The sequence below is a fragment of the Amblyomma americanum genome, chromosome 11, assembly GCF_052857255.1.
Source record: "Amblyomma americanum isolate KBUSLIRL-KWMA chromosome 11, ASM5285725v1, whole genome shotgun sequence".
Classification (NCBI taxonomy): Eukaryota; Metazoa; Arthropoda; class Arachnida; order Ixodida; family Ixodidae; genus Amblyomma; species Amblyomma americanum.
Window position 1 is genome coordinate 52,436,656 of NC_135507.1, and position 13,265 is coordinate 52,449,920.

General features: G+C 47.4%; 1 protein-coding gene across 1 annotated transcript in view; it reads left to right on the forward strand.

The window, feature by feature from the left end:
- Positions 1-3,346: 3,346 nt before the first annotated feature.
- The window catches only part of gpp (DOT1 like histone lysine methyltransferase grappa), an 83,168-nt gene continuing 73,249 nt past the window's right edge, over positions 3,347-13,265 (forward strand). The window contains 2 exon segments of the mRNA XM_077643021.1: positions 3,347-3,520; positions 3,843-3,883. Of these exon segments, the coding sequence (XP_077499147.1) occupies positions 3,452-3,520; positions 3,843-3,883 (110 nt within the window). The 5' untranslated portion in view covers positions 3,347-3,451.

A 13,265-nucleotide genomic window follows, 5' to 3' on the forward strand; every position in this document is an offset into this window, starting at 1 on the left:
TATCCTTTCTAGATGGTTTCGTCTAGGTTCTTTCCTTATGTTTTTTTCTAGCAGTATTCTCTTACTCTGCATTCCCCTATGTTGTTCCGTTTTTACTGTTTTTTATGCGCCTTTTACACGCCGCTTTAGGTGCCTTTTTAAGTTTCTTCTTTTACATATGCCTCGTGTTGTTCCTTACGTTTTCTCTGCTCATGTTTTTGCACTTCATATCAACCGTTATCACTCTTTGGTCACCTGTTGTTACATTCAGCTTTTCGGTCTGCATGGTGAGCTTTGTTACGCCACGTGTTTTTGTTTTTTTTGTGTTTTTTATTTGCCGCTGTTTGAAGTTTTTTGCCTCTGTCATTCATTTCGCAGACCCTCACCCCAGCAGATATAAAATAGCGTCTGGTATCCTTTCCTGTCATTAAAGTTGGAAGTAGCGCTTCTTTCCTCTGTCTCCAAGTTTCCTGTGTACGTCCTATTAGCGCACGCTGTTTAATAGAGATGCATTCAGAGCCGAAAATCTAGCGCCAAAATAGTAAAGACAAACTAAGAAGAGAATAAGTTCGGGAATGTTGGTGGTTTATACTTAAAAAAAAGTAACGCTCAAAAGAAGACTGGACGAATGAGACATGGGTTCGTCGTATCTTTTTTGTGTGTGCGCTATTATTTATTTTTAAGTACCAACTGAGAATTCCTGCTGGTCCCAGGCTACGTTCGCCACATTAAAGTAAACTGTTGAAAGTAAAAGTAAACCACGTGTAAGTACATTTATGGCTCACTTAGGATCGGGAGTTATTTGGTAGTTTCATCATCATCAGCCTGACTACACCCACTGCAGGGCAACGGCCTCTCCCATGTCTATCTAACTAACCCTTTCCTTTGCCAGCTGCACCCACAGTATGCCCGCAAACTTCTTAATCTCATCCGCCCACCTAACCTTCTGCCGCCCCTGCTACGGTTACCTTCTCCTGGAATCCACTCCGTTACCCTTAATGACCAGCGGGTTATCTTGCCTTCGCATTACATGCCCTGCCCAAGCCCATTTCTTCCTCTCGAAGTATATTATTAACCCGCGTTTGTTCCCTTACGCACTCTGCCCGCTTCCTGTGTCTTAACGTTGCACCTATCACTTTTCTTTCCATGGCTCGCTGCGTAACCCTTTTCGTTAGTCGTTTGGGCTGGTTTCGGGACTTTCAACGTATGCTGTACTAAGATGTAATAGGGTCACACCGTGCGTAACCCTCTTGCTGGCTAGGCTAGTGAGCGTGCCGTCACCCAGTCCGATTGATTCCGTGCGACATATTATGAGCCCACAGAAGCAGTACTTGGGAGAAAAACTTCGCCAACGTCGCCGTGAATGAGAGCGCAGGCGACAATTGAGTGAAGGTCCAGAGTTGCACACCCGTGAAGCGCAATGGAGACGACACTGAAAAGGTGAGAAAATCACGCCAGGAACAGGAAATGCGCTAACACAAAGCCACGATATGGTGCCTCTAAAATAACACGGGTGTTTGAACGTCGAGCCCAACCTGTTCTGCTTTGCGTGTTCGGTACGCGACACTTAACGATGCTGCGACTTTTCGTGGTAGCTTAACCGCCTTATTCTTCAGTATTTTCATAGGGAGGCGCGGTGAAACGACTAGCTGTGGCTGAAATTCGCGGCATCTTTAATGGTCTTCCGGTAATTTTTTGAACTCCCGCTGAACAAGATGACGATGGCAATGGTGTCGCCCCCGTCCCGATGCTCATAGGGCTCGTCCGCGTCGGACGCGCGATGGTATGGCTCACTGCAGCCTGTCAGTTTCTTAGGCACTGAGCCAGTTGCTCGTTGAACACAAAGTAACGACAGACTTTTTTTTTGGTATCGAGGTGTTCTATATTCCACAAAATAATATCAAAACAAAGTCTGTTTCTCTAATTTCTCGTTTCAAATTTTGGTTTTAATACTGAAACCAGAAAAAAGGTTTCAAAATTAATCACAATATACTTGTTTATATAAAAGCAAGTTTATCACAGTGTATATTTTGAGTTTTTTATTAGTACCATAGAGCTACTTCTACCGATTAGTACTAAAAGCTGCTTTTTGTCATGCAACATGTAGCGCCATAACAAGAACTTTCCGAATGTACTTTCGGTTTCGGTTCCGAAGGGCACAAAATGAAGTCTATAAAACATTGATGGGAGTGTTCATATTTGTTGACATCGTTCATTTCATTAATCACAATAAACTTGTTTATATAAAAGCGAGTTTCTCACAGTTTATATTTTGAGTTTTCTATTAGTACTAAAAGCTGCTTTTTGTCATGCAACATGTAGCGCCATAACGAGAACTTTCTGAGTGTACTTTCGGTTTCGGTTCCGAAGGGCACAAAATGGAGTCTATAAAATATTGATGGGAGTTTTCATATTTGTTGACATCATTTCTTAGAAAAGAGAAATGGCGTACGGGCTGCCAAGATTTTCATGAAGAGCGCACAGACGCAGTAGCTATCAGGGTGGATAAGTTATCAGCCCGTACAGGAGTGGAAGAGACTGGAATAGTTACGCATAAACGTGCATATTCTCTCCATGGAGAACACTTCTAATAAGCAAGCTACATGTAGCACGCAATGCCTTGCCATTCATCCTCGGAAAGGTCACCTTGGTGAAGCCTGTATAATGTCAAAGGCCGATATATGAGGCCATATGAATTCGCAGACGCCACCGTTTTCCAGTTTTGCCGTAGCGTTTCGCTGCTGTGTAGGTGCTTTCTGATGGAGCTCCAAGCACCTCTGCACTTCCTGAGTGCTCGTTAGTTCGCGATATGACCTTGAGGTTGTCTCTACGGCGCAAGAAATGATTCACGGGCTAAAGAAAACGCACTCGTGACAGCGGCAAAGAGCTCGCGAGAACCGCGAGAGAAGATGCGCGTACACGGTTGAGGCTAGTTCATGAGATCAAAAGACCCGCTAAAATGCTAGATTGCGTAATTCTGACACGGTAAACACTTCCTTCGCGTCCTATCGCGCACGGCACTACAAACTAATAAGCACAGCAAAAGAACTAAAAGGTTAAGCCATTGCTATAGTAGTGAAACCAAAATGTTACCGTGCAGCTGGAAATTTCGATGGAAGCGCCGTTAACCGTCGTTTAACGACGTGTTGCCACCTAGCGATACTAGCAGAAGCAGTAAGTAGCAAAGTTATGTTAGTTTTGTAAATATTTAAGAGATGGCAGGCGCGTCGCTAAAAGACTGGTTGGCGTCGCAGGCGTTCTACTGAGGTGCGCTGAAGTGGGTTTCGTTTCTGTTCTCTCCTCTAGCGAAAGGGGGCTGGGATCGCCTCTAGCCAATGGTGTGCCGATGCGCTGGTCACGTGACGTCCCATCTCACATGGCGCTTGCGATCATGGAGGCAGTCCATGGCCGTCGGCCTCTGCGCTCCACCGCGGTCGTCTTCGGGCGACCCCAGGTCGTCGACTGAGCTCACATGGAGTTACGACTCCACAGCCCCGCCGGCGCTGAGCCGGCGGTCTACCAGTGGCCGCTCTCCACCTCGGTGAGTATCCCCCTAGCCAGAGGATTAGAAAAAAAAAAAAGGAAAGTGTCGACCGAAGGGTAGCCCTTCTCCAGTGTATACTTTGGGTCCCATAGGAGGCTTAGGCCTAAGCTCGTTTGCGGGGCCCGTTACTGGGATGCGCGTCGTTTTCGTGGCCATCGGCACGTAGCCGCGATCGACGGCCCGGTCGAGTTTTCGCTGTTCGCCTGTCGTACGCGTCGTCGGATCGCCTTTCGGGGCGGCCGCGAAGCTTGCTGCTCGGCGGTGTGCATCTATATCTTGTGTGTTTTCTTTTTTCGTCCTCCCCCCTGCCCGTTCGCAGGACAAGCATGACGGTGCCATCGAAATCGTCGAGACAATTCGGTGAGTCGAGTCATCGCCGCCGGTCGTGAATACATGCGCGTGGCTTTCCCCAGCGACGCCTGCGTGTGCGCCTCGCGATAGCAGCAGCTTGCGATTGTGACGCGCCGAGAGTCGCCGCGTCTCGTCGGTCGAGCGCAGGTGATTGACTTCACGCGTCGCTAGCTCGGAGCAGTGCATGTGTTGTAGCGTGCTCGGCGTCAGCTACAGACAGACGAGCGCACCTGCTGCTGTGTCGGCGGTCGTAAAGAAAGCTCTTCGCGTGCGGGCTTCGGTACTGTGTAGCGCGGTGTAGCCGAATGGTGTTCTCGGCCCGTCGTCGGTGTGTTTTTGTTTGGTCGTCGGCGTCTGTTGGGATGCACCTGCCCACCTATCTCGTGCGGAGGACTGTTTACGGCAGACGACGTGTGCCTTTGGCGTCATGTTGGCGTTCGAGTATCGTGTGGCAAGCTACGATCCGCCGAGCGTGCAAAAGAAAAAAAAAATGTCGCTTGCAAACTACGTGGTCGCGTTCGCGCGCACCTGTTGGAAGCGTACCCGGTGGGCTACGTTACTCTTGTCGTCTAAACGGAGAAGTACAAAGTCTGGCTCGCATTGTTTCGTGGTGAAGGCTGCGAGAAGTGTCGGAGAAAATAGTCGATCACCCGACTGTGATTGTTTTCACGGCCCGACGTCCCTCCCGCCGTTTAACGTGTCTGCAAGACGCACATTTCTCAGGCGTTGGTTCATATTTCAGGCTGCTGCTTTTGATATATCGACTATTTTTCGTCATAAACGCTGACGCGAGCCATCGTTCAAATTCAGGAGGGTAGTAAAAAGAAAAGGAAAAGATGTTCATTTCGACTCTAGCTGTCGACGGAGCTGCAGTCACTATTTGAATACGGTTCTGAAATACACGTAGCCATGTTGCGTAAGGGGTGAGGTTTATGGTTTTGACGTGGACAACCTTTTAGAGGCATGGCGCGCACGAATTTATTGATGGGTTGCGTTTTTGCCGCGCATTGTCTTCCAGGAGAACCCCCCCACAAGTGAATTTCACAGAGATGACATTTATTTGGAGCCTTGAGCAGAATAATTTTGTGCGCTGAACATCTGTTGCTATTGAATTGCGTGACAGCCTAGTAGTGCTGCTCTTTTGGTTGCTTTATTGGAGCTGCTGGCAGTAGTCATTCCTGTTAGCCTTTCGGCAGTTTGTGGTATTGAGCATGCACAAAAGTCCATGCCAGACTAAAATCTTTCCATTGCAATCATTGCTGTCTCCGAGTGATGGCTTTAATGCCAGCAGCATTACTTATGCCTTTAAGAATGCATACAAGGGGGCCAGTGGATCAATGAAACTTAGCACTAGTGCTGTGCTTAAATAACTTAGTATTCTAGTAAGAACTGACACAAGACACATTAGTGCACTTTCAAAAGCACATTCAATGCATATGCAAAACAATATCACATTAGTATGTCGTCACCTCATTTTGCAGGTTGGTGCTACTTGACTTACTAATTTTCAGCGCATTTATAGTGCTGAAGTTACAGAACACTTCAAAGGTGATGGGTGACACGTTGGTGTGTCTAGATTGAAATTTATACTTTGCAGCACCTTGTGGATCTTGCATCAGCTATGAACAGAAGCTGAACTGGTCTCGATGGTCAAAAACTGAGAGTAAAGAGAACCGGCAACGAATGCCATTTATTCTTTGTACATCGCCAGTTCGTCTTCATTTCTCACCGGTTGTCATTTTTTCCAACTGTGAACCAGCTATCTTGCCTGTACCGGTCTTTTGTTCACTTCACTTAGTATCCATAGCAAGTGATGAGCTGTACAACCTGGTTCAGGATCACTTTAGTCTCACGAGCTGCCAGACAACTATGCGTTATTTGTTCACTCATCACGAAACAGGTGTAGCTTGCTTTGGCTTGAAGGACCTCGTTTTAATGCATGTACACATTGGAAGTGTTACAACTGTAATTACGTACTGCACTGCATTCTACGTGCAGCTGCAGTACTACTTCAGAGGGCTCCTAGAAAGCCGCACAGTTGGGCCCCAAGTGTTGTGTATGGCACTTCAGTGGAGTTACCTGTTGAACAAGTAGAATTCACACTTTTTCCGCCTATTCCTTGCACCACGATTTTCGTAAGAGCGAAGTCGAGACTACTCCATCATAAAGACCGCAGGTTTTGGCTGGAGGAAATCTCGATGCCCGTGCGTTAAAAAACCCGACGGGGCGCGCCTTTTACCATTAGGGCGAAGCTGGCAGCAGTCGTTACGGGCGCCAGGAAGTTGGCCTTGCGTTACGTGTTTGGTTTACCTGGGCGGAGGGCAAGACAAAGACGCATCCGACTGGTTGGTTACCTGACGCGCTTGTCTGCCGCGTCCTACGCGCCAGCACCGCTGAATCCTGTTTTCCTCGGCGAGCCGCATTCTCGAAGTCTCTTGCGTATGCGGCCAGTTCGCAACCAACTCTTCTTCCGTTTCAAGCGGGACGCCGCGCGTTTTTAATGGCCGTTCTTGCCTCTTTTTTTTTTATTCCTCGAACTCGCGTCGCATTCCGGGTTGTGTTTCTCGGCGGTGGCAATCTTTCTGGAGGTAGTTGGTTTGTTCTTAGCGGTAGGACACCAACCAAACCCTTTGCTTCCGCGATTGCGTGGTGCCGCCTGGCGAGACGCGCTGGCGACCGTGGCCTTTTTTGTTTATGCGTCTCTCTACCTTGTTCCCGCGTTTTGCTTTCCTGCTTTGGCGTCCTCTTCTTCCATGACCCGGGTGCCCCGGGCTTCCTTACCGGTTATTTTGATAGCGAATTTTCGGGGCGTTGCACCTGTCGACCTTGAACTGGTGAAAGCGCGCCCCCCTCTCCCCTCGCGTACCGGCCGTGCCTCTGCTTTGCGCTCGTCTGCATGGGGACCTCGTCGATTGGTCAGTCCCGCAGCCGGCCCCCGGTCTGTCTTTTCCGGCGACGTTGCGAAAGAGGATGTGCCGCGAAAGAGTACACGAAACTGGTCCGCTGCCCTCTTTCTCTCGGCGGCATCTCGTTCGTTGCACTCGCAACAACACGCACGCACACGCCCTCGAGCCTACCGTTGGCCGAGGCATCGAAGGAGGCGCCGGATGCGGTGAACAGGGTGGTGTTGCTTTTCGTCTGCTGCAGCCGATCTCGTACGAACGCAGCGTGCGTGATGTTGCTGTGACCGAGGCTGAGGGTAGCAGACGACACCTCTTGGGACGAATGGCGCCGCGCCCGTCTGCCTGGCTGTTCTTAAAGGCGCGCGCCGCTGAATCGCTCGTCGTGCGAGCCGACGTCCCCGTGAACTCGTTTCTCTTGTGCGAAGAATTCGCGAGAAGGGCCGTTGTCGGAAGCTGTGAGCTTTCTGTTCGTGACGGCACACCACTCTGCCCGCCGTGCGTGCGTACACATACTCGCTGTAACGTGTGCCGTCTGCGATTAGATTAGTGTGGTCCGAGGAAGTTTCACTTTCGGCGTTTTATCTCGCGAATGCGGGAGACACGTGTGTACAGTGTGTCTTGTGTGTTTGCTCGCGGTATCTCCTTTGACACACAACACTTTGTCCTCACTGAAAGCATCTCGTTGGCTTCGCGAAGTATCGCTTTTTGCATGCGGCGGGGACTCATTCAGAGTTTCGCACATTAGTTTCGGTTTCGGCGTGATCGGCGTACTTGAGCCTTCTTTGTCTCGGCGCCTTGCTGTACGCGCGGATTGTGAAAGTGAGCGGTCTTTTTCCTGCGTTCCGCTACGAGAGAGCCTGCGCGGGGGTCGAGAACAAGGGAAGAGGAGTGTCTTGTCGCATCAGGGCATTCTGTAGACCTTGATCGAAGCTTCCCATTTTGTCGTGTCGTTCCCGGCCCCGGCGCCGCATTTTTCTTTTTTGCCATAGCGACGTATATTTCGACTAGGTCGTCGTCTGCGCGGGCGTGCAGCGTCATTTTGTGCGCTACCTGGCCGTCGGCTGTCCTCTTTTTTTTTCCTCATTATTCGCGAGCGTAGCGCACTTCGGGTTGAGGTTTTCACCATTTCCTTGAGTGTTGTTTCGTTTTTGTTTCCTGTAGGAGGTACTTCTTTCCTTTTGTGTTACTTAGGAGGAGGAGGAGGGGGAGGGACTTTAATGGAACAGGAGAGGTCTTCCTGGCTGTAGGCCTGGCTGCATGTTTTGTTTGGCAGTGAGTAGTTTCGGTTTCGCCTATGCGTGCTCGGTTGCAGTCGTCGCCGTGGCATGACGGAATGGAGGGGCGTTTTGGCGCTGGCGTTCCTGCCCCCCTCTTCCCCTCTTTCTCATCCGGGGCGAATTCGCCGATCGATGGCTGTGGGAGCGCGGGCTCCGATAGCGCGCACTTCCGAAGCCCTGCGCGTCTTTTGTTTGTTTTTTTACCCGTGGACGTTTGCCGTGCCCGTGGCCTTGTAGGCGCAGGCCCCGTGCTGAATGGAACAAATAAAATGTGAAATCTTAAGCAGGTGGTTGCTGCTCGAGTTTGGTTTGTGCGTCTGTTTTCGTGAAGTCGATGGGCTACACCTGACAGTCATGGTTGATAGCTGTTGCTTTCTTTGTTCTTGACGCATAATGCGTTTAAGAAAGCTCCGGTATAACTGCGGTACAGAAACGTACAGCCTTTGCCAAAAGTAACCAGGCTGCATGGTTTGCTTCTCATTCGAATAGTAGAGCCCTTACGGCTTCCCTAAAGATCAAGAAGTTCTTAGTAGGTGAGGACAAGGGCTCTCCTTACCAAACAGAAAACAGAGATTTAGAGCTTGGGGCTGGCATAATAGGTTCAGTAGACGACTGAGAAACAAACTGTCCAGCCTGGTTAGTTTTGGCAACGACTGTACAGGGGCCCGGAAAAGTTTCGAAGCCGCGAAAAAGTCCTATTTCTTGGCAGTCTAAGCACGCAGCTATGAACTCAATGCTGTGCTCAGAGTTCCCTGAGCTCACTTCCATACGCGATCTTCACTGTTCACCCCTCAGTAGGCACCTTTACATCAGCAATATTGCCCAGATTCAAGTCAGCTGACTAAAGAATTAATGTCAGCTAGCATCCATTTTTTTTTCATCTTTTTTTGTTGCTTTCACAGCGATAGCTGCTATCCTGCCTGGCAGATTCAGTGTAGTCTGTGAACATCGTGTCACATGATGGTCACGTGACCAGCACCAGGCATGTGACCATGTAGTCATCATGGTAGACTTTGTTGCCAAAGGTCTGTAGGTCTTGGGCATTGGCAAAAGTCGAGTAGCAGCACAGTGACAGCTTTCGCTGAATTTAGTGCATTATGTAGCAATGCATATACACTTGCCAATTTTTTTTTTACCCATGTCTCCTGTGGGGACGCAAAACTATGTGCAGTTTTTTACCGGTGCCTGTTGTAGGGGTGTTCTATGCAGTTAGGTTCTGAAGTAATCTTCAGGGTATGCAGGTCTCGTCATTTTTCGTAATTTGGCCTCAAAATTGCTCTCCAAACATACTTGAAATAGTTGCTGTATCAAGGTGCTTAATTAAGAAATAAATCATGGTGGGGAAAGGAATTGAGCTTCCAAGGGTGTGTAGGTCCCAGTACATAAAAAAAAATTAAGCAGTACCAAGGGGTCTTGCTAGTGTAGTCAGGAATGAGCATGTTGCATGTTGAACTGCTTGCTTGTGACTTTGAACAAAATCGATGACTAGCTTTGGTATGAAAAATCTGTGTGAGGTATTAAGCGCCCTGAAATAATGGTGGACAAAACGAAGTGGATGGCAGAGAGTGGCGTTGCAAAAATTTCAGGGTGGTTGTAGTGCAGTGGCTTGCATGCCTAATTCCAGCGCCTTGGGAGCATGTGGAATGCTGTTTACTGCAGCTTATGCTTTTTAGGGCTGCATCTTCCTGACTCCACACTTGCCCTGTACTGAAGTTCCACGTGCCTGCTGCATTTCTTGGGATTTAGGGGTCGAATCATCTCTTCGGGAAGTTTGAAAAAACAGAAGTGTAGTGGAGTGTGTAGAGCCTTTGTCAAACGTGAAGGGCCCAAAAAGTCGGCGTCGAATCTTTTGGTAGGGCTCTTGAAACACCTGTGGAAGCCCTAGGTTTCAGAGAGGTGTGGGTTAAAGCTGTTGTCACCTTCAAAAGATTTGGTATGCTGGCGATGTATAATAAGCCACCCAGCATGGCGCAAAAGGAAACCCATTGGGTTGTTTACTTTTTTACAAAGGCTGCATGTAGCGAACGCATGAATGCTGTTGGTAAGTTGGGGCTGACAGATGACAGGGCTGCATGGGAGTGTGTAAGGGACTGTAAAGAAATTGGGAGTGCACATGATTGATGGATTGCCTCAGACTAGCCTCGTACAATTTTGCCTATTGTCCACGTCCATGCATGCTTCTGAATTTCATATCCCCCATATCGTTTGAATCATGCATTTGTATCATGCTGTAGCGCATTACACAAGTTAACAGGGCCAGACTACATCCACATATTTTGCTTAATGCGGGCAGTATATTGAGTGTATTCAGGAAGAAGTGTGGTTTTCAGTTTTCCATCAATTATTTTTTCCTTTATGTTATAATTGAGATTCTGACTTCCCAATTATGTTTGAATTTGCAAAACTACACAAGCGTTGCTTCATTCCATTGTGAGAAGTTTACGTAATGCCATTATTGGTAGTTGCTATTGCTGTTGACAGTGGCTGTGTGGAGGCATGATTTAAGCAATTTTTGTGGCTAGATGCTGCGTTCAACTGCATGCTTTTCAAAAGAATTGCACAGCATCAGCTCAGTCAGATGAAAGTGACAATTTGAAGCAGTCTAAAAGGTTGCAAACCTTTTTTTCATTATGCAGAGTAACAAATGACAATCTAGTATTTGAACTAAGGCATATTCTGACATCGAACGTGGCATACAAGAAGCAAGGCAGGCAGTGTGATACTAAGGTCTGTAAGTACATTGTCAATGGGCCATTTATACTCTGTGTTGTTGTTATCATGACCCAACCTTATATTTGTGAGCACAGTAAAGATTAGGCATTAAGGATAGTGCACAAACACATTGATATGCAACCCTGTATTTACAAGCACAGTAGGAAACACCAGAAATGGGAAGTGTTGCACAGACTGTGTATGTAAGCTCTATGTGCTTTGTGAGCCATGAATGCTCTCGACGACGTGTGTGCGGTTTGTATCTTTTCCAGCATTGATAACATAGATAACAGAGATAGTGCAGTTTCTCGCTTATGAAGGCCATCTGTTTTTACCACTGTCTCGCTGCCTGGGGCCCTTACAAAGAGATATCCTGGGCCAAAAGCATGGTACTCATCTCCTGCAGCAACAGGCAGGAAGTGGCCCCAGTGTTTTCCAGTAGTAGCTCGGAACGCTGTCACAAGGGAGACTGGAGTGGTGACTCTTAGGTGGCTCATGGATGGTGTTCTTCGAAATTGAGTTTGAGTGCTTCAGCAACTTTGCATTGCATTCTCACTTGCAAAGGGGGGCGTTATGATAGAAATTAAAAATGTGCCAGGGTGGTCTGACAATTTCATGAATGGATGAACAGATTACATGGTGTTCTGATCACACTTTTCCGAGCAGTGTTCAATGGCTAAACTTTTAGTTTGGAATCTGAGATTGGTAAGCAGGGTGTCTTAGTTTCTTTTCGGTGATAAGATAGCTAAGGGGTGCCAAGCACGTGGCGAGCAGGCCTGCAGAGCTTTGCTGTGTGACCCTCTGCCCTAAAAAGTTGTGTATTTTGTTCTAGAAGGTGGTCACTCGTTCCCCTTTTTCACTCTTTGATGACAGTTCTTCAACATCCAGTTAGCCTTGATTACGCCTTGATTACGTAGTTCGCTTTACAGGATAAGGACCTGGAGACTGGCTATGAAAAAGAAGTGGGAAATCAACTGAAGGCAACGAAAGAATAAATATTTAGTAGCTTATGAGCCGCACTACTCTCTGCAGTGTATGATTTATTCACTTCAATTTTCTGTGCTAGAATTTGCTTTCCTTGCTTTTACTTTTATTTTTAAAATTTTTTGCTTCGAGCCGCTCCTCCTTTCTCCTTCCCTATTCCAGCTACCGGCCTACGGGAATAAAATTTTTGTCGGTGTAGCCTGCGGGGCGAGATGAGTTCGAGGCCCCTGGGAATAGCGGTTGTGGGAGAGTTTCTGCAGGGTCAGCAGTGTTTCCATCACTGGTGCCATGAGTGCAGTTTGTCACAGCTGCGTGTTCCTGCATTCTCCTGACGACCATAAAGGCACGAGTCATTATGGGGATGTGAACTCTGCAGCTGGTGTTCTCAAAAATATTTCATCTGTGGTGGGCTCAGGAACAGGTACATTAATGGGGAGCGGCTGGTGTTGGGAATGTTTTTTTTTTTTTAACTATCTCTGTCTGTCTTGAAACACGTTCGGAGCACGAAAAAACGGGGTGTGTTTTCTTCGTGTCCCCGTTTTTTCGTGCTGCGAACATGTTTTAAGATGGATCTATACCAACTGGCCCAAATATCGGTGTTATTGCATAGTATCTCTGTCTGGTTAGTTTAAACACCTCTGCTTTCTTAGTCAAGATGTATCTTTCTCCATTTCATCGTGAGACTCTGGGACTGTCTAAACTTGTGGCGGATGCTGATTTTGCGTGCACGCCCCCTCCCCCATGTGCAGTTAGTGGCATTTCTGCTGTTCATGGCATTTGTTCTTTAGGCGCGTATCGTGCTTGTCCGTAGTGTTCTGGAAACTGTTATAACAAACATTGGCTTTGATGATGTATTGCCAAACCATTGGAGCAAGCGTTGCACAATGTCTGGTCGGCAGACATGGTGAGCCATGTGTCTGTAACCGGCACAAAGCTATCCTCATCTTTGTGAAGATATTTTGCTTTCCACTTTTTCATACAGGATGTGAGGTCCATTACAGCTGAGGTGTTTTACAATTGTTATGTAATGTGCATGAAAGGTATGCATTGCCCTACTTACAGACTTGAAGTCAGGTGGCATTTTTTATACAAGTCAGACATCTGAGAGTTTTGATTTCATGTGGGACCCAAGTTAATGCATTTCACCTCTAGCTGTTCCGGTGTCCAATTTGAATTTGCACACATGACTTTATGGATTTTGAAATGCTCTTGTTGCTTGGGGCCTTTGAGAAATGTTTGTAATTATTATAGTGTTGTGTCTTTGCTAGACACGCCTTGGAAGCCTCATAATTTCTTTTAGCTTACCGTGGAAGAATGCGAGTTTCGGGTCGATGTGTGTAAAAAGTTTATTCAGCATAAATTAAAGTTTTGCTTTAATGGCAGCTCCTCATAGTGTAGTTAAAAAGCCCTCTTATTTATGACATGGACGAAAAGTACAGAATTAACAATGCTTATGAAAAGAAAAATCCATGGTTGGCTAAATCTGTGTGACTCACACAAAATTTAACAAAAATA